The sequence below is a fragment of the Pongo pygmaeus genome, chromosome 7, assembly GCF_028885625.2.
Source record: "Pongo pygmaeus isolate AG05252 chromosome 7, NHGRI_mPonPyg2-v2.0_pri, whole genome shotgun sequence".
Taxonomy (NCBI): Eukaryota; Metazoa; Chordata; class Mammalia; order Primates; family Hominidae; genus Pongo; species Pongo pygmaeus.
Genome location: NC_072380.2, coordinates 135,888,534 through 135,910,993, shown reverse-complemented (window position 1 = coordinate 135,910,993; position 22,460 = coordinate 135,888,534). Strand labels below are relative to the sequence as shown.

Genomic DNA, 22,460 nt, shown 5'->3' with positions numbered 1-22,460 from the left:
ATGGTTTTGTTTTTTTAAAAAGGAATTAAATCTTTAGTTCAAGCAGAATTTATATGGTGTAAGATATGAGGTATGCTTTCAACTTTTTCTAGATGGCTAGCTAGTTATTCCATGTCATTTACTAAATAACCTATCTTTTCTTCATTACTTTGAAATGACATCTTTAAAAACAAGTCAATTTTGGAATGTAGCTGGGTCTATTGTTAGACTCTGCATATCTATTTATATGTCAGCAGCAATTTCAGTACTTTATAATAGCTTTTAATATTTTTAAGGCTAATTCCCTTTCATTACTGTTCAAATATAAATTATTTTTTTGAGTATACTTTATAGTTAACGTGGCAAGCAGAATAATGCAAACTGCCTCCCTTCCCAAAAGATGTCCATGCTCTAATCCCTGTAATCCATGAAGATATTATTTTACATGGGATTTTGCAGATATGATTAAGTTAAGCACCTTGGGATGAGGGCATTAATCCTGGACTACCTGGGTAGGTCCAATCTAATCACACAGGTCCTTAATATCAAAGAACCCCCTCCTGGTTGTGGTGAGAGGGAGATATGACTACAGAGGAATGGTTAGAGAGGCGCTTTGAAGACAGAGAAGGTGGGCCGAAGTCATGAAATATGGGAAACCTGCAGAAGCTGGATAAGGCAAAGAAAAGGATTCTCTCCAGAGCCTCTAGAAAGGAATGTGGCCCTGCTGACACTCTGATTTTAGCCCAGTGAGATCCAACCCATGGTGAACTTCTGCCTACCAAACTCTAAGGATAAATTTGTGTTGATTTTAAGCCACTACATGTGTGGTAATTTGTTATAGCGGCAATAGAGAACTAATATAGTTAATGGAGTTAATAAGCTATGTCAGACATTTTTTATTATTCGATACAATACTCAGAACAACCCCAGGAGGGAGGGATTAGCATCATTACTGAGCCTAGGAAATGGAATTCCGGAGAATGTAAGCAAATCCTCATTGTTGGAAGGGCTAGAAATCAACCTAAAAACAAGAACATGTTCTCCTAAGGATAGTACTTTCATAATTACAGAAGTTACATATTCAACGGTGAGTTCCCATCTTTTGACTGACTCTCAGACTGACAACAAATAAAGACTGATAACATCCAGTGTCGGTGAAAACACAGTAACACTGGCATTTCTCAGGGCTGGCAGAATTTTCTGAGAGAATAAATGAATGATTTGACCTAGTAGTTTCAATTCTAGAAGTCTACACAAAAATATTCACACAAGATATTTATAAGGGGTGTTTATTATAATTGTCTGAAAAGCCAATAAATGTAAAATAACCTAAATGTCAATTAACAAGATGAAGACTTAAATCCTGAAACGTCCATTCATGTGCATTTTTTAGAAGGAAGTAAACCTACATATACTGAGAGAAAGAGGTCCATGATAGACTTGAAAGTAAAAAAGAAGATAAGCGGCAAAATAGTATGTATAGTATGATTCCATTTTTGTTAAATGTATGTGAATACTTTTGCATTATATACATACAAAAATATCTACACAAAAGTAAACCAAACAATTACCTCTAGCAAGTCAAATTGGGGCTGGAAGAGGTGCTGATTTTTTCTTTATCATCTTCTGTACTGTTTGAATTATTTTACAAAGAAGGTATATTCTTTTTGTCATTTAAAATGAATAAAGTTACTTTTGAAAATACTCTATCACAGGCTGGGCGCAGCGACTCACACCTGTAATCCCAGCACTTTGGGAGGCCGAGGCGAGCAGATCACCTGAGGTCAGGAATTCCAGACCAGCCTGGCAAACTTGGTGAAACCCTGTCTCTATTAAAAACACAAAAAATTAGCCAGGTGTGGTTGGGGGTGCCTGTAGTCCCAGCTACTCTGGAGGCTGAAGCAGGAGAATCACCCGAACCTGGGAGGTGCAGGTTACAGTGAGCCAAGATGGCACCACTGCACTTCAGCCTGGGCAGCAGAGTGGAAACTCCATCTCAAAAACAACAACAACAAAAACAAACAAACAAACAGAAAACAACAACAAAAAACTGTATCACAAAAAATTCCAAACATATATAAAACTAGAAAGCATAATCATGCCCCACGAGCCGGTCACCTGGCTCCAACAATAAATCCACATTTTATTATACTTCTTTCATTGACTACATCCCCTCAATTTTTGGCTAGACTATTGTAAACCAAATCCCAGACATCATGCCACTTTATTCTTTAATAAAGAAGTCTACAACTCTTTAAAAAAGTGGGGGAGGGATGATTTTCTTATATAGTCACAACACCGCTGTAATGTAAATAAAATTAACAATTATTTTGCAGTATTGTTTCATAATCAGGCAAGACCCAAATTTCCCCAATTGTCTAAACAAGACTCACTCATTGATCCATTTTTGTAGCAGAAAAAAAAGGCTCACTCATTGAATTTGGTTATCGCCCTTAAATCTCTATCTCTTTTAATGTAGAATAATCCTTCCCTTTTGTTAAGTTACAATTTTGAATTTTAGTAGACACAGAAATGTAAAATTTTAATTTAAAAATTTAGAAAAACAAATTTAAGAAACAACAAAAAAATTGCTGTGAAGCCTTAACTAAACTAGGATTATAATTTGAAGTACACATACACAGAATTAGAGTTACAATGGTAACTTTAATTGTAAATGTACTAGTAGGCATATAAGTGTAGAAAGCATAACACCTTATTACATTTTATGAGAAACTTCAAATGATATGAGCAACCTCTTGTCACTTTAGGAAGATCTTTTGGAAAATACATCTCAAGAAGGTCCCCATGTATACACTGTATTTAGGTAGAAAACATCAAAATTATTTCTCTGATAATTTGAATTTTTAATCAAATTTATAGCTTACACTATGATATTAAAAGTGTTACCTCACTCTTTCCCAAAAAGCAGAGCAGTGTAATAATTAAATTCGTTTGCTCTTAATGTGAATGTGAACAGAACTTAATGAAAGAGTGAAAAAATCCTAAAATATTCTGTTTTTAAGTTGTACTACTGGGGATAAGGAAGAAGCATCAACAAGTACCCAAGAAAGGCATTCATAATTTAGAAAGTCTAAAATCCTAGGATACGCAAAAATTATAAGAAATTTTAGATACCTTAAACAATTACTTGAGTAACTTTTACTTATTGATAAAATCAGTTCTTCATTCCCTAAAGTGAGGGGGTCAACAGAAGGAGAAAATGTTTTCTACCTTGTCCTCTGAACTCAGGAAATTTATTATTTCAGAAGAATGCACAAAATCGTCATTTTTGAAGTAATGTACTCTCCTCTTTTAATTCCTTTGGCATCTGATGAGAGACTTCACTTTCTAACCAAGATATTTACGGCTCTCAACCTAGAATATGAACCTAAAAAGCAAAGGCAAGGCACTGACGGTCTACACTGCTATTTTGACAAACGTCTGAACTGTGATGTTATCTTATACACAGACACGAAGCATAGTAAGTGTGAAGACCAAATAGAAAAAGTAAGCAAATTCCCATCTCTAAGTCATCTCTTAACAAAGTTATCTGATGTTTTCTGTAATCGAAAACGGCAGTGTATTATGTATTTACCCTTTGACTCAGCATCTCAAATTTATGAATCCATTCCAAAGATACACTTAATAGAAAAAGACTAACGGGCCAAACTAATTAATGCAGCATGCTTGTGACAGCAGAAGATTGAAAATAATCTACATGTTCATTAATAAGGGACAGGCCAAATAAATGATGGTGCATTTGCACCACGGTGCATAATGCAGGTATAAAAAAAGATGAATATTTCTGTATATTGCTTTAAAATGATATCCAGAATATGTTGTTAAATTTAAAAAGCAGAGTACAGAAAAGTGTAATAGTATACAACCATTTACCTAAGAAGGTAAATACAAACATATTTGTAAATACAAATAAGATATTTGCTAAAAGGATGACTTATTGGGAGAAGAAGTAATAGGACAAAGGAAACAGAAGTCAGCCTGTTCTGAATGTACCTTATTTTGTAGATTTGATTTAGAAACATGTAAATGTTTTATAAAAGTATAAAACAAAATAAATTAAATACAAAAATTTTTCAAAAAACTAAAAACAAATGAAACAAATTAACCTGTGTAGTGAGCTAGTGGCATTATCATATGAAGAGGAGTTATTTCAAGTCATTTTAAAACAATAATTTGGGCTGGGTGTGGTGGCTCACACCCGTAATACCAATACATTAATACCAATACATTGGTGGTAGAGGCAGAAGGATCACTTGAGCCCAGGAGATCCAGATGATCCTGGGCCACACAGTAAGACTTCATCTCTACTTAAAAAAAAAAAATAATAAACTAGCCAGGCATGGTGGTGCACACCTGTAGCAGCTACTTGGGAGGCTAAGGTGGGAGGATCATTTGAGCCCAGGAGTTCGAGGTTACAATTAGCTATGATTATGCCATTGCACTCCAGCCTGAGTGACAGAGCGAGGCCCTGTCTCAAAAAACAAAAACAAAAATGAAAACAATAATTTGATTATATATGCCTAGTGGGATATAACCTAAGGACAAAAAGAACTATAAAAGATATTTTGAACTGCTTTCAATAATCATAATATTCACATTGTTATTATTTAGTTATATAGTTTTTATTATACAGCATACATATATGGAGCTTAAAAACCATTGTGTGAGTGTGCGTGTGTATGTGTGTTAAAGAAAATAAGGAATTATGTCAATGCTGTTAGAAATCAAGATTTTTAGCATAAGAAAAAAAGATACAAATATAAAATCAAAGCAGCTATGCAAATTTGTAATCTTAAATCTGAATTGAAAATATTAGTATGAACTCCTGGTTCTATGCACTGAAAAGGTCTATATGTTCAATCTGAGTTCATAATCAATGCACTGATCGCTCTGGGGAGCTCCAAGGTAATCAGTTTACTATTCTGAAAACTGTTTAAAAAAAAAGATACCAAGCATTTAACTTGCCTTTTCCTACATGGGTTGTATCTTCTGGTAACCAAATAGTTGATCCTAAGAACTTCTTCTTTGGAGAAATTTCCCAGTTTATAAAATGAGAAGGAACAGAATTATATTATCACTGTTTTGCTAATCTCTGGTGAAATAATGGATCTAGGCAATAATCATCAATGGACAACAACATCACCAAAAGAGAGACAGCCAAATATTGGTATTAATTATAATCCGCCTAACAGAAGTACATAAAACCACCTAGGAAGTTTTCTTGCAAGCCAAAGAAACAAATACCAAAGTGGGGAAATAAAAACTTTGACTCAGATCAAGCCCCTAGCTCTAACTGTCAGTTTATAGTAAATTCAGGAGAAAGAGAAACATGTTAAACAATACTATGAAATAAAATCAGCAAAATCCAGAACATAGAGGGCTGTATGGGTTAAATGACCTGGTTCCTTCCAACAAATAAATTGTAAGAAAAAAAGAGGTATCAGAGTCTATAGATTAATCTCAGTGGGGTATCAATCAAATGTAATGTGTACATGTTGTTTGAACCCTGATTTGAACAAGTTTACATAAGAAAATTTTTAAGACAGAGGAATGCTGATTGAATATTTGAACATACTGAAGAATTATTAATTCTTTTTTGTGTGTCAGTATGATAGTGTACTTATGTTAAAGAAAAAGAGTCCTTATCATTTAGGGATACATACGTATATATTTAGCAGGGGGAGTGTGTGTATGCTGGGATGTGTGGTGTAGAGTGAGTGGGACTATTCACCCAACATGATTGGCTATGAGTTGGCAATTGTTGAAGCTGGGTGATGGGCTTGGGGATATTTGTTACATTATTTTTTATTCATGCTTGAAATTTTTCATAATAAAAATTATTTTTTAAAAAAGTCTTTGGCTCTGGAACCTGGGCTTAATCTTAGCTCTATCACTGCTGTGACTTGATCATATTTCCTAGTCGCTCTATGCCTTAGTTTCTTTATCTATAAGTCAAATGTGCCTAACACATGAAAAGCATGTTAAAGGATGAGCTACTGTTATTATTAACATTTACTGGATGCTTCCTAGGAATGGACTCTAGCATATGCATTCTAAAAGAGATTCTCATCTAATTTTCCCAATAGTCTTACGATGTTGGTGTTATTACCCCCACTTTTAGATAAAAAAAATTAAGGCTAAGAAGTAAAATAACACGTCTTACATCACAATCATTAAGTGGTAGAATAAGAATTCAAAACTAGGTCTTTTGCCTTCAAATTCAAAGCTCTTTCCACTATGCCTCTTTGTTCTTTTTTTTTTTTTTTTTTTTTTTTTTTTGAGATGGAGTCTTGCCCTGTCGCCCAGGCTGGAGTACAATGGCATGATCTCAGCTCACTGCAACCTCTGCCTCCCGGATTCAACCGATTCTCCCTGCCTCAGCCTCCCGAGTAGCTGGGATTACAGATGCCCGCCACCACACCCAGCTAATTTTTGTATTTTTAGTAGAGATAGGTTTTGCCATGATGGCCAGGCTGGTCTCCAACTCCTGACCTCAGCTGATCTGCCCGCCTTGGCCTCCCAAAGTGCTGGGATGTTCTTTTAGATTAACTGAAAGAGTTCTATTTTCTAGAACACAACACAAACTATATTCACATGTAATATATGTGTATGTACATTTTTAAAATTAAACCAACATATCACACAAGGATAATCAAACTCACAAAACAATATTTTATAAACAGCAGATTTTGTAACATTGCAATTATTAGTTACAGGTCTCATACACATTGCTGCAATATATAGAACATACCTCTGTAATACTCTGAGTAGCTTCCTACTTTTGATAGGGTATTTCTTCTGAAGGTTGAGAAACGCCACATGAGTCCCCTTATCTATGAGGGTACTAAACGCAGTATGATTTTCAGGCAGTTGTAGCAGAGAGCGCCAAATGAACATTCTGAAATAAAAATATATTTTAATCCCCCCAATTTGTTTAAAACTGATGTAACATACAGAATTTAAATTGTACCTGTATTTTGTTGGATATTCACCATAGCCTTTTAATAAGATTTGTAAACGCTTTTTGTTTAATCCATCTGGTAATTCATTCTACAAAGAAAAAGACAATATTAATAAATGACATAATCATTAAAACTGAAAAGGTGACAAATGGTAATCTAGTCCACAGTGACTTCCCAACTTTAGAAAACAACACATAGTAAGACATATTTGTGTACCATAGGTCTTTTCCCCACTCCCCTCTCTCCCTCTCTTGAGCATGCATATACATAGCCAATAAAGTTCACGATCTAGTACCTTCCCGAAACGAGCTTGACAAACTTTTTCTGTAAAGGGCCATGATATGCTTTGGCTCTGTGTCCCCACTCAAATCTCATCTTGAATTACAATCCCCACAATCCCCATGCGTTGAAGGAGGGACCTGGTGGGAGGTGACTGGATCACGGGCGTAGTTCCCCTATGCTGTTCTCATGATAGTGAGTTCTCATGAGATCTGATGGTTTTGTTAAGTGTTTGTCAGTCTCTCCTCCACATATTCCTCTCTCTCCTTCTGCTGCCTTGTGAAGAAGGTACCCGCTTCCCCTTCACCTTCTGCCATGATTGTAAGTTTCCAGAGGCCTCCACAGCCATGTGGAACTGTGAGTCAATTAATCCTCCTTTCTTTACAAATTGCTCAGTCTCAGGTAGTATTCTTTATAGCAGTGTGAAAACGGACTAATACAGGCCAGTTAGTAAATATTTTAGGTTTTGTGGGCCAAGAAGAAAAATCAAAATGATATATTTATATATAACCACTTAAAAATGCACAAACCATTCTTAACTTGAATAGCCAAATTAGGCCCATTGGCTGTCATCTGGGACCCCTGCATCAAGAGCAATCCACTCTGACAGCTCCTCCTCCATCTCTCTCTTTCCTTAAAATTCTAGGCAATTCCTAGCATTAAAGCATCAAGGAGAAGTCTGGCAGAAAAACATGTGGGAGTTTATCATTTTATCCTAACAGACATCAGCTCCCGCTGATAGTCCCTCATATTTAAGACTTCTAAGTCAATTTTTATCTTAATAAAAAATATTTTATATAATTTAGGATTATAAAGCTGTTTTCATATATTATCTCAACTGGATCTAACAACTATATGAAACAGATGAAATGTCTTCCTTTATTTGAGAAAATGGGAAAATCAGAGGAGTTTGGTGAATTGCTTATGGTCACAAATCTGCTAAATCTTGGCTCAAGACTCGAAGCCAGACTTTCTGATTTAGTTTAGTGCTCTTTTTACCACAAGAAACAGGTAGTCCAATGTAAGAGAAAGGTGAAGGGAAAACCCAAGATGATGGTGAATGAAGATACTTGAGTGCCATGTTAAAGGTACAGAGGGCAACTAGAACAAATGAGAGCAATATGATCCAGGAAGACTGACTTCGTCATCAAGATACCTGCTGCCATTGAAGCTTCTTTTTAAACAAAGAAAAAGATGCCCTGGAGAGTTTGGCCTCAATTTGATCTGTCCTTGTCTTGACCATGAGCTGATAAAGTTCCTTCTTTCCTTTCCACGTGCTAATGCAAAGATTAGTTGAGGACTTGCACTTCACCCCATCGAAGTGTTCTACTTTGACCTACTTTTTAGAGCTAGCTATGGTTTCCTTGGAAGCAGCTCCATTCCTTGACATATTTCCGTAGGATATCCACATTTGATCCACACTACAATGCTGCCAGATACCCTGACATGATGAGCCTTTTACTTCCTGAAGTTACTCATGACCATTCCCACTAGTTTTCCCAGAAAAGGTCCTGCAAACTCTGAAGCCAGAACATCTCAGAGATACCATTCAGCTTATCTTTGCATTAAAGCATTCATTAAATAGGAGCAATATTGCCCAATCTTTACACAACTAGGCTAGGCTTGTGTCTGCTATTCAGTTTTTTCTTTAAAGAAATAATATTTTGTTTAGAGTTACATGAAGAGGTTATAAAAGTATAAAGAAAATCAAGGGCATAATTAACACAAAAGTGAGGACAATGGTTATATATATGGGGTAGGGAGTAAAATGTGATGGGGGGATAAGCACACAGGGGGCTCCAAAGCTACAGTAATGCTCTATTTCTTCATGTGGAAATGGGTATGTGCAGAAAAAAGTGAACACAAGCCGGTCTGAACCTGCTACCCTTAGAAGGCTTACTTGCAAGGTCGGCCTTTGGCTGATGTCTACAAGTTGAATTTCAGGAAAGTTCTCACCATCCCCAGAACCAATAAAGAGTGGCTCATTGTGCTTAAACTGTTTGTACAATGTGGTTTATGCTGAATGCCCGCCTTCCTTCTGGGAGTCTGAAATTTGAAACCTGTTAAAACAGGGTACCTACAGAACCAGCCTCTAGTAAAAATCCTGGGCACCAGGTCTCTAATAAATTTCTCTGGTAGACAATACTTCACACATACTGCCACACATATTCACTGATGGAGGAATCAAGGATGTCCTGTGATTCCAGTGGGAGAAGATTCCTGGAACCTTGTGCCTGGTTTCTTCTGGACTTCACCCCATGTGTCTTTTCCCTTTGCTGATTTTGCTTTGCATCCTTTCCCTTTAATATATTATAGCTATGAATATGACTACATGCTGAGTCCTAATAAATCACCAAACCTAAGGATGGTCTTGCAGCTACCTGACACAGGATACACATGTAATCTTTTTATTACTTTTCATTAAGCTGTAATCTGTTTTAGACACTCTTCTGTGTTGTTGCAAGTTTTACAATTAAAAAATGCTTAAAGAAAAAAGAAGTTACAGTAGTCGCCACTGATTTGAGGAGGAAATGTTCCAAGATCCCTAGTGGATGCCTGAAACCTCAGATAACACTGAACCCTAAATATATTATGTTTTTCCCTATATATACATACCTATAATAAAGTTTAATTTATAAATTAGGCACAACAATAGATTAACAATCATAACTAATAATAAAATAGCACAATTCTGACAATATGTCAGTATCAGTACTTTTGTGCTCTACAGAACTTTTTTAAGTAAAATAAAGGTTATTGGAACACAAGCACTGTGATACTGTGACAGTAGATCTGATAACCAAGAGGCTACTGAGTGACTATGCTAGACAAAATGATGATTCATGTGCCAGGTGGAACAGAGCAAGATGGCAGGAGATTTCATCATGCTACTCAGAATGGCGTGCAATTTAAAACTTATGAATTGTTTATTTCTGAAATCTTCCTTTGAATATATTTGGACCACAGCTGATTACATGTAAACAAAACCATGGAAAGTAAAACCATGGATAAGGAAGGACATTGTATTAAAATCAATGTGAAAAGTATCAGGTATTATTAGTGAGAATATAGAGCAACTAGAACTCTCAAATACTGCTGGTAGGACTGTAAATCAACTACTTTTCAATCAACCACTTAGGAAAACTGACAGTATTTACTAAGTTAATCTACAGTGTATCAGTCGAGTAGTTATTCTGGGGTGGGTGGGGGTAAGGGAGGGAGAGCGTGGAATGGAGCAAGAAGCTAATGGTAATGTTCCAGTTTTTGATCTGGGTGCTGGTAACATGGTGTGTGCATTTTGTGAAAGTTCACTGAGCTCTATACTTAATGTGTACTTTGCATATGTGTGTGTATATATTTGTCATTAAAAAGTCTTAAAATCCCTTGAAAATAACGTAACTTCTCTATTAATAGCTATATTTTCTTTCTTTCTCAAAGTAATACGGCTGGGTGTGGCAGCTCATGCCTGTAATCACAGCACTTTGAGAGGCCAACGTGGGAGGATCACTTGAGCCAGGATTGAGACCAGCCTGTGCATAATTTAGGTTACAACTTTATTTTCTTCATTTATTCTTTCTTTAATTCCCAAGAGAAGGAAGAGTGGTGATGGCTTAGAAATCACAAGACTTGTCTACAGCAGAGTTATGACAAATAAAGTTTAATTACCAAATATTCTTACCTTTTTACTTTCAAAATCACCAGTCAGGTCTTGTTTTAATATTCTAGTTTGTATTTTGCTTTCCCTAGATTTTGCTGGCTGCTGTACTCTTCCTGATGTTACTTTCCTCTTAAGATCACTGGAACTCAGTTTATTCTTGGGCAAATCTTCAATAACTTTCACTAAAGGTGGAGGTGGCTAAATGGAAACATAAATATATATATTCTAATGGATATCCTTGGAAGATAGGCCTGTTAATATATGATTTTCAAAATTTGCTTTAATAACATGCCTTAATATGTAGAATTATTCTTCAGGCAAAAAACCTAAGTAAAATGTCTAGGAACATCTGCTTTGACTAATAAATCAAAGCAAATTTCTGCTGAATCCTTTTGAAGAACATAATAAAGATGCAAGATTAACAATAGCAATAAATATAATTATTCCTTGAAAGCTGGCCTTAAATCATTTAATACCAAATCATGTTTACACATACATGGTAAAGTTAGTATGGTGATTATTATCTACAGCAAAAAAGGTGCAGTTAGAGGTATGGCCCTCTAGAATTCTGACAGAAGTACCTTAATATTCTTTGGCGTCAAGTGAAATTTCTAAGAGGAAACTGCCAAATGACTTTCTTCTAGAAGCATGGAATCTCTGCCCCTCTATCCCTTGGTTAAATGTTTTAATCTGCTTAATGATCACTATTAGTTCCTTATTGTGTCAACAGCTTAAGCAGTTCAGACAATGTGACTTAGAACCTACACTTTCATTTTTATGGGGCCCATCAAATAGGGAAAAAAATCTGAACAACTTCAATTTACTTAAAGTAACATTACTCACTAGAACATTTTCTCCATAAATAATATTTTCTTTGAAATCAAAAGATCTTCTTCAAAGGAAGTGAGCAAATAAGGTAACTCAGGCTTTCTAAGTTCTAAATACAATTAAAACACAATGACCATTTACAGTTTATGATTCAATTCTTCAATTCATCTATGGGATGGGATTAATAGTGGTCTGACTTATGAATATTACCCATATTTAATATCCTTAAACTATTTTTTGACTTCAATCCATTCTTCTAAATTTTTATTAAAAACACGTATTTTCTCTGCAAGGTAAGCCACAGCCTGTGTTTACAAACAATAAATAGCACTTCAATGCTACGCTTGGGGACCACTTTAACAAGTAAAATCTTAACAAAAAGCTTCAAAATGCAGAAAAAAATGGCATTAAGTAGACCACAAAAAGGATACTTGTTTACACTATGAGAGCTGAAATTTACTAAAATTTTATTAAAATTATAAAATTTTATTAAAATTAAAATTTATTAAAATTTATTAAAATGTCACAATTTCCCGTTTGAGCCTTATCCTCTACCATGAAGTATAACCTCCCAAAAAAGAACCTGAGAAACAACCTGACTTGACATACCTTTGTAGTGTTAAACCTTCAACACGTAAGAATTCATTTACTCTATTACCACAATACCAGAAATTCTCCAATGACAAGAAAATAAAACTGGTAAAAATGGGACAAAGGTGAGTTATGATTTATAGAGAACATAGAGCTGAACATTAATGTAGCCTGGAACAGCCATAAAGACACTGATGGTACTGGGAATGTGTCAAAAAATAAAAAAGATAATTCTACTTCTATGCGAGCTTTTTATTCATGTGATCTCAATTTGCTCAACAGATAACAAGCAGAAAGGAACTCAATGACTCATTGTTACCATAGTTTTTCTCAGATCTCTGCCTGTCTCTATTAAGAAGGTTTGGCAAGGCCAGACGCGGTGGCTCATGCCTGTAATCCCAGCACTTTGGGAGGCCAAGGCGGGTGGATCACCAAGGTCAGGAGTTCAAGAGCAGCCTGGCCAACATGGTGAAACACCATCTCTACTAAAAAAACAAAAATTAGCCGGGCGTGGTGGCATGCGCCTGTAATCCCAGCTACTAGGGAGGCTGAGGCAGAAGAATTGTTTGAACCCAGGAGGCGGAGGCTGCAGTGAGCCAAGATCACACCACTGCACTCCAGCCTGGGTGACAGAGTGAGACTCCATCTCAAAAAAAAAAAGAAAAGAAGGTTTAGCTAGTACTGTAAAACTGACTATTCAGAGGCTGAAAACTCTCAGTAAGAGCAGATATTAATACATTTAAAAAATTTATTAATATATAGCACACATTATAATGTAAACATATATTTATACAGTATACATAATGATATAAAGAGCAAAACAGCAGCAGAGTATAATCCCATATGTTTAGAGACAAGCATGCATACACACACGTGCGCATGCACACACACAAACATATATGTAGAGTTAATTCTCGCTATTTGCAGTGGTTCTATAAAGTCACCATGAACACTCAATTAGTGAATACTGAAACACTGCTCCTAGGGGAAACAAGGAGTCAGGTTCCTGAGAGCCTCGTTAATCAATCAATACATACATGTGTGTTTCTGTTTAAAGACATCTTATTTAATACATATTGCTGATTCCTTATCATTGAACTCACAGCTTAGCACTATAACTCATTCCTGAATGAGTTTATCTAACACACGTATTTTCTCTGTAAGGTAAGCCACAGCCTTCCTGTGTTTAGAAACAATAAATAGCGCTTCAGCGTTACGCTTGGGGACCACTTTAAACAGTAAAATCTTAACAAAAAGCTTCAAAATGCAAAAAAAAAACTGGTATTAAGTAGACCACAAAAAGGATACTTGTTTACACTATGAGAGCTGAAATAAGAAGACAGAGTGTTGCCTCGTTTGACTTCAGCTGGGAACAAGGGTATCTGGTGACTCAAATTTTCACTGCTCTGTGCATGTCCCTGAATGACCAGGAAAGCACTGCAACTATTAATTTTGAAGTTACAAATAAATTTTAGTGAGTAGGTGAATTCTCATGTATAGAATGCACAAATAATGAGGAGTGACTATATATATTTACGCACATAGAAAAGAAATTGGGAACGTATAAATCAGAATCATCTGAGAATGGTGAGACTTTCATTGATTTGTATTTGTCTGTTTGCTATTCTGTATATTCTTATTTTTTTCTGCAATAAGACACTACTTGTATAATTTTTTAAAAGATAAAACAAAAAGGAGGAGGCACAAACTTTTTTTTAGAATAAAAAAAGGTGGCAAACGCCACTCCAAATGCACCCAATCTCATGTGATCTTGGAAGAATTGGAACACCCAGAACTGCTAGTTACTCGCTGTGTGATTAATTTTGAGCATGAACTTCTTCCTGTGTAAAATGAAAGGGTCAGACCAGGTGATCATCAAAGTCTCTGTTAGAGCTACCAAGGTGCAATTCCAGACTGGAAGACACATGGACAATATGACTGGTTAGCTGGGGGAATTTTAGATAACCAAAGAGAAGTGAGGCATGCATTTTAGTGAAATGGATGGTGTGGATAATAGTTGCAGAAATAAGGATGGTCTCTATGGGGATAATGAGGGAAGCTATAAGTTCGAGGGAATAAGTTAGACAGGTAGACAAGATTAGAGAGAACACTGAGAGGCAGGCAGGCAAAGGAAGGAAGCCACTTAATTCAACAGGCGAAGGAAGGAAGCCACTAAAGTAGCATTAATTAAGAAATGATGATGAATTATTTTAGAAGATGGAAGGATGGGCAGGGCAAGCACTGAGGGCTCTGAGTTTAAGATATTTCTTTAAATTACCATTAGTCCAGAGTAGTTAATGAAGACCAATACAAGGATAGCAATTATGGAAGTGGAGAGCAGATAGCACATTTATAGATATTTCAAATTTAAGAAGTTGGGCTGGGCGTGGTGGCTCACACCTGTAATCCCAGTACTTTGGGAAGCCAAAGCGGGCGGATCATGAGGTCAGGAGTTTGAGACCAGCCTGACCAACACGGTGAAACCCCATCTTTACTAAAAATACAAAAATTAGCAGGGCATGGTGGCGCGCGCCTGTAATCCCAGCTACTCAGGAGGCTGAGGCAGGAGAATCGCTTGAACCCGGGAGGCAGAGGTTGCAATGAGCCAAGATCGCACCATTGCACTCCAGCCTGGGCAATAAGAGCAAAACTCCATCTCAAAAAAAACAAAACAAAAACAAAAACAAAAACAAACAAGTTATATGACTTAGTATTGACTGGATTTAGAAAATAAAGGCATAGGAAGTCATAGAGCTTCAAGGTTTCTAGCCTACGAGATGGGAAGAAAACATGAGAGAGAATTGAAGAAAGAAGAACTCTTTTGGGAAGGAGATAATGAGTAACACCTAAATGAGAGACATCAAACGGAGATGTCCCTCACGAAGGCAGCAATTTAAGAATGGAGCATATGTGAGAAATCAAGGCCAGAGATGTGGCTTTGGGAGTAAGAGCAACAAAATATATCCACAAAAATGGATAAGTTCCAGGTAAGTTAGAAATAGTAGCATAAAGATTTTATTCTTGATGATATAATACGTAAGTGTTTATAAAAAGCTGATGTTGATTACTTCATCATACACACCTTATTTATTTCTTGTGTTAAAGCCTGAACTGAATATATGTTTAGACTTCCATCTTCCATAATAGATGCAATGTACCGTCCATGTGGGCTAATTGCTGATGAGCTAATTCCTTCATTGAGGCTCCCAATCTCAAAGAGAAGTTTACAAGTCTGTATATTGATAAATCTCATAATACCATCTTGACTTAGTACTCCAAGAACCTAAGAGAGAAAAAATATAAATTCCTAAAAACATGTGATAGTCAATGTCTGAAAGTCATACTATATACATGTCTTTACATGTATGCAACATTTGTGTATGTACGTGTGTATATGTGTGTGTGTGTGTGTGTATATAAATATATATATTTTGAGAGGGACACCTAGAGGAAATTCTATTCTCAGTGAGATATTATATGTTTTATTATTATTATTATTTTGAGATGGAATTTTACTCTTGTTGCCCAGGCTGGAGTGCAGTGGCGTGATCTCCACTCACTGCAGCCTCCGCTCCCTAGGTTCAAGCAATTCTCCAGCCTCATCCTGCCAAGTAGCTGGGATTACAGGCATGTGTCACCACGCCCGGCTAATTTTTGTATTTTTAGTGGGGATGGGGTTTCACCATGTTGATCAGGCTGCTCTCGAACTCCTGATGTCAGGTGATCTACCTGCCTCGGCCTCCCAAAGTGCTGGGATTACAGGCATGAGCCACCGCACCTGGCCTGATATTATATATTTTAAAATCACAACTTATGGCTCATGTTGATTATGCCCTGGCTCTAATCAGAACCAGCAGGTAACCTATCATGGTAGACTATGGAAAGGTGCCCTAAGAATCTTCCCTTCCCACAGGCAGATCATGCCCACTGACGACATATACAGGGGACAGAGAGGATTAGACAATGATATAATTTGAATGTGTCTCTCCAACAGCAAATATTGGAAACTTGCTCAATGCAACAGTGTTGGCAGATAGGGCCTAATGAGAGGTGATTAGGGCATGAGGGCTCTGCCCTCATGAAAAGATTAATGCTGTTATTGTGGGAGTGCGTTTGGTATAAAAGGATGGGTTCGGCTCCCTCTTGTCTCCTCCCATTCCTCCCACCCTTTCTCACCCATATGAGGCCTTCTAATATATTATGACAGAGAACAAAGGCCTTCAAAAGATGGCAACCTCTAGATCTTGGACTTCCCAGCCTCCAGAACTGTGAGAAATAAACTTACATTGTTTATAAATTACCCAGTCTGTGGTATTCCAATACAGAAGCACAAAACAGACTAAGACAGACAGTTCCTAACTTTTGCCGCCACACTGGCTATCAGAAACAAGGAGGGTGGAGGGTTTGCCTTCCTGTACCCTTTCCATAGCTAATCAAAGCTAACATCAGCCCTGCTGCCCTCACACAAAGGCTCCCCACTGTCTGCCTGTTTTCAGCAAATATTTTAAGTAACATTTGGAGAATGGAGAGTTTGTGAGTTGCAAGGGTAGTGGAGGGGTAGGAGGGAAGCTAGTCTTTTAAGGGGAGAGAAAAGTTTAAATTTTAACTCATAATTTCAAAAATTAAAAACATGTAATAAAGGCCGGGCATGGTGGCTCACACTTGTAATCCCAGCACTTTGGGAGGCCGACACGGGCAGATCACGAGGTCAGGAGATCAAGACCATCCTGGCTAACACGGTGAAACCCCGTCACTACTAAAAAATACAAAAAATTAGCCGGGTGTGGTGGCGGGCGCCTGTAGTCCCAGCTACTCAGGAGGCTGAGGCGGGAGAATGGCGTGAACCCGGGAGGCGGAGCTTGCTTGCAGTGAGCCGAGATCGTGCCACTGCTCTCCAGCCTGGGTGACAGAGCAAGACTCCGTCTCAAAACCAAAAACCAAAAACCCAAACAAAACAAAACAAAATGTAATAAAAAAGTTTAAGCAAATAAACCCCCATGCTGCCTTGTCTAAGTGCAGGTTCTCTTCCCAGTGGCAGTGGCTGGTAGGTGATGCCACCATGTGATTGCTTGAAATGCTGATGTCACTTATCATGGTAAAAGGCAGTTTGGAGGGGACACTCTATAAAGTTCTCCTGTTGGTTGGCTTGTAGGAAACAAAGCCCCTCATCTGCAGTTGATGCAACTCCTCTGGAAGTCAATTGGGCAAGATCTACTCAAATTACAGATGCACATAACCTTTATGCCACTATTTCAACTCTGGGATTTTATCCTACAAAGAGGATGTGTGAAATGACACTTGCGAAAAGTCATTCAGTGAGCATTATTTGTAACTGAAAATGACTAAAAATAGGTTAACTGCCAATAGAAGACTGGTTTAAAAAATAAACTGCAACACTATGCAGCTGTGAAAAAGAAAGAAGTTCTGCACTGATATAGAACAATTTCCAACTTAAGAATAAAAGGTAGACTGGGTGCAGTGGCTCACACCTATAATCCCAGCACTTTGGGAGGCTGAGGCGGGTGGATCACTTGAGGTCAGGAGTTTGAGACCAGCCTGGCCAATATGGTGAAACCCTGTCTCTACTAAACATACAAAAATTAGCTGGGCGTGGTGGTTCATGCATGTACTCCCGGCTTCTTGGGAGGCTGAGGCAGGAGAATCACTTGAGCCTGGGAGGCGGAGGTTGCAATGAGCCGAGATTGCACCACTGCACTCCAGCCTGGGAGACAGAGCTAGACTCCATTTCAAAACAACAACAAAAAAACTGGAAGAATAGAAGGTGCAAGGCTGTATAAAACAACGGGAAAAACAAAACACTATATATAACAACAGTGGATATGGGGGGAGGTGAACAACTAGACAAATGGTAGAAAGGCGTAACAGACTTCCTACTGTATGCTGTTTTATGTTTTCAACCATGTGAATATATTACCTAATCAAAAATGTAAGTAAAATGGACATGATATATACATACATGCATATGTATACATATATATGTAAAACATATATCTAATCTGTTAAAATACAAGATCCATGACAGTCTATTCAAAATAAGAAAGTTAAGATTTGACAGAACTCAAGTCTTAAAGAGGAATAAGCGAAGGGGTATGGAGGAAGAAGCACTTTGTAAACTAAGGAAAGATACCAATAAAAACATGTTTCACAGGAGTGAGCAACCAGTTAGGATAAATAAAATAACAACACAATGAAAACATTTTAGTTCTAGGCCAATCTTTAATCCTTACAATTAACAGGAATGTTGATGAGTCAGTGTTTCTTGTCGTTAGTGTTATAATCTGTAAGATGGGGAGAATATCTTTCCTGCCAATGCTAAAGAATTAAGGATCAAATGAAAAATAGCATGCTAAAGCACACTGCAAACCATAAAGTGCAATATAAATTTACAGTATGTTGATTTTACAAAAACAGCAAATTGCCAATAGTATAAAGAATACAAGATTTTGAAATTTTTTTCAATCCTAGACTCTTCACAAAAATAACATATTTGTAATTTCAAACTCTTGTAACAGCCAGGGTGTAAATTAAATAAATAAGAGCTAATATAGTTCAGAGACGGATGCGTTCTTTCTCAAAAAGTACAGTGCCCTACATTTATGTTACTAACCTGATTAGAACCAGCATCAAAACTATCAGGAAGAAATTCTAGATGGCGAATGGCTCGAACTTTAGTGGGCATCTGGATAATTCTAAAGAGCTGCCTAGCTTCCAAGCACCACAAATGAAGATGATTTGACTTGCCTCCAGCAGCCAGGATTCGGCCATCTCTATATAAACAAAAAAGTGAGAAAGAAAAACACGTTCAATATTTTGTAGCAGCACTGTCCGACAGAACTTTCCATGATGACAGAAATGTGCTGTCTATGCTATCCAATATGGTCACACTAGTCCCATGTGATTACCAAGCACCTGAAATGTGGCTAATGATAATGAGGACCTTATTTTTTAATTTTATTTAATGTGTATTAATTCAAATACTTGCATGGACAGCTCAGGTTTATAGTACATATGTTTTTACCTACTGTGCTAAGGCACCAGTTTACCAAACATTTGTTTAATGACCTGATTGTGGGTTTTTTACATAACACTTATATTTTATAGCATAATCTCAAAGTCACTTATCACTATCCAACTTTCTATATTTCACATACAGCTATATAGAATTGGTGGTATATGGCTATATGAAAAAACCAAAACAGCTCAAACTTTTTTCCTGCTCAAAGAAAGCTACCTTAATAAGATACAAAAAGAGTAAGTTGTTTTGACTTGCAAGGCCATTGCTCATCATTCAACAAGAACTTGTAAAGGACTTACGAATTTTTAAAAAGTGTGATAATACTATGGTTATGTTTCAGGTGTCTGCTATAAGCCAGGTATGGTCCCAGAAGCCAGGGACACAGTCAGTTGAGGCTGCACAAGTCAAATAATCCTGCTCTTACAGGACTTTTGGTCTAGAGGAAGGCAAACAAACAAATAAATGAACTTGATCTCAGCGGGTGATAAGTTCTATATAGAACTATAAAATAAGGTGATGAAAGCTGGGAAAGGAGGAAGATCTGCTACCTGAATGACACAAATAGGCCAGTCATGGGATGATTTGGAGGAAGAATTCTATCCTGATCAGTATTCCAGACTGGCTGGTACAAAAGTGCTGAAAAAGCAATAAGGTTAGTATATAAGGAAAAGTAAGTAAGAGGTCATACTCAAGTGCATTGCCATATGAAAGTATACTGCTATACTTGGATGTGACTAGAGCAGACTAAGGAAGGAAATGAGATGAAGCGAGGGAGGCCTAGGCCAGATGACAGAAGGCCTTGGGGGAAATGAGGGGTCGGGGGTTGGATTTTACTCTAAGTGATGAAGGAGGTTAAATAGGAAAGTGACATGATCTGACTTACTGATTTATAAAAACCACTTTATCTGCTGTGCAGAGAATGACTATAGGAAATGAGATTGAAAACAGGGAGAACAAATAAGAAGGCTATTACAGTAGCCTAAAAGAGGCTAGGGTAGCTTGGATTAGGGTAATACCCACAGCAATGAATAAAAACAAATTGACCGATTTGCTATATAGTTTGGTTGAGTTGATGGGATTTACTGACGACTTAGAAGAACAGGGTGAGAAAAGAGAGGAATTAACATCTATTTTGTAACTCTTTCCCCTGACTAGAAACAATGGTCGGCCCAGTCAAAATGAGAACCCCCGGCATCCAGATTAGGGTCTTGAATTACCATTTCCCAAAAAAGAACCCAGACTCTTTAAAGAAATGGCTAATTCCAGGGTTAGGGCAGGAATTGTACAAGGTAAGCTTGGAACATCTTGTCATACCAGAAAGCATAAAAGCTATCACAGGCAACTGCAGTTGTAGTAAAAGGATGTCAAAGAGCCACAGCGAAAAGAGGATCCTATTAGTCAAAGATGAGAGAATTGGAACATCTGTAAGAACGACAGCTGCAATGTATTAAAACATGTCAACTACTCTAAGCCTATGAGTTTACAAAGATTCAAGATAAAAAACTTCATTGGCCACTTTTGAAAGATGCTAATAAACCAATTCATTACTTCGAAAACTAGTTTAAGAAAAAAGAGAGGGAAATTAAGCATTTATCCTGCCTTTCCAACTGTACATCAAAATAACCAAAGGGTTGATGAGAGGAAGTTTCTTTCTATAGAAGGTTATTCACTAATAAGTGAAGAAGAAATGAGAGAATTAGAACAGCAGCATTTTGCTAACTTCTTAGGCAGTACTAGATCTAGGGAATGATCACCAACGGCTACTGAGATCACAAAAGAAAACTGTTCTATGTTGTTCCTGACGAAAGTACACAAACCACCTATAATGTCTTCTTGTCCTTGAATCAGATCAAGCCTCCAGTTTTTAGAAAATACAGGTATAACCAGTATACAGGAAAAATACAGATAACAGAGGATCATATTAAACAATACCACATGAAGACAAGAGCAAAATCCAGAATATAGAAAGCTCTAAAGGAGAAATGACCAGTTATTTAATGAATAAACTATAAGGAAAAAAAAAGACGAATATATCAACAAAATACAATCTGTGAACCTTGTTTTGCTTCTTATTCAAACAAATAAATCATAAAAACCAGTTATTAGACAAATCAAGGATGTTTGAACAATAACTAGATATATGACAATATTAAGACATTCTTATTAATTTTTAAAAAGTGTGATAATAGGTCAGGCGCAGTGGCTCACGCCTGTAATCCCAGCACTTTGGGAGGCCAAGGCGGGCGGATCACCTGAGGTCAGGAGTTCGAGACCAGCCTGGCCAACATGGTGAAACCCCGTCTCTACTAAAAATACAAAAATTAGCCGGGCGTGGTGGCAAGCACCTGTAATCCCAGCTACTCGGGAGGCTGAGGCAGAAGAATTGCTTGAAGCTGGGAGGCGGAGGTTGCAGTGAGCTGAGATCGTGCCATTGCACTCCAGCCTGGGGGACAAGAATGACACTTTGTCTCATAAATAAATAAAGTGTGATAATACTATGGTTATATTTCCAAAAGGGCCCTTATCTTTCAGAGATAAACTGAAATATTTATGGATAAAATGATATGCTTAGGTTTTGCTTCAAACAATGCATTAGAGAAGTAGGCGAAGTTATTGATAAAAATAGAAATGGCCAGGTACGGTGGCTCATGCCTGTAATCCCAACACTCTGGGAGGCCGAGGTGGGCAGATCACAAGGTCAGGAGTTCGAGACCAGCCTGACCAACATGATGAAACCCTGTCTCTACTAAAAATACAAAAATTAGCCGGTATGGTGGCACGTGCCTATAATCCCAGCTACTCAGGAGGCTGAGGCAGGAGAATCGCGTGAACCCGGGAGACAGAGGTTGCAGTGAGCCGAGATCGTGCCACTACACTCCAGCCTGGGTGACAGAGTGATACTCCATTTAAAAAAAAAAAAAAGAAATGGCCATTCGTTGATGATTATTGTAGCTTATGGAAATATTTAGTGGTTCTGATGGAGGAAAGGCTGGTATAAATAAAACAACATACACACACACACAAAACAAAAAAAAGAAGAAGAAATTCTTAGGGGTTCATGTATTTTTCTATTTTTGTGTATATTTGACATTTTGCAAAATAAAAA

The 22,460-nt window shown here is 37.2% G+C and overlaps 1 protein-coding gene across 20 annotated transcripts in view; it reads right to left on the bottom strand.

Annotated features, from left to right (window-relative positions):
• TBC1D31 (TBC1 domain family member 31) overlaps positions 1-22,460 on the bottom strand; it is a 95,813-nt gene that overhangs the window by 49,910 nt on the left and 23,443 nt on the right. For 11 of the 20 annotated variants that reach the window (XM_054497461.2, XM_054497477.2, XM_054497464.2 and 8 more), the window contains 5 exons: positions 18,947-19,106; positions 15,401-15,601; positions 10,921-11,097; positions 6,971-7,050; positions 6,752-6,898 (listed from right to left, as the gene is read on the bottom strand). In XM_054497461.2, the coding sequence (XP_054353436.2) occupies positions 6,752-6,898; positions 6,971-7,050; positions 10,921-11,097; positions 15,401-15,601; positions 18,947-19,106 (765 nt within the window). Of the gene's footprint in view, positions 1-6,751; positions 6,899-6,970; positions 7,051-10,920; positions 11,098-15,400; positions 15,602-18,946; positions 19,107-22,460 lie in introns of those variants that run through there. The other 9 variants (XM_054497463.2, XM_063669051.1, XM_054497468.2 and 6 more) reach the window with 5 other exon arrangements.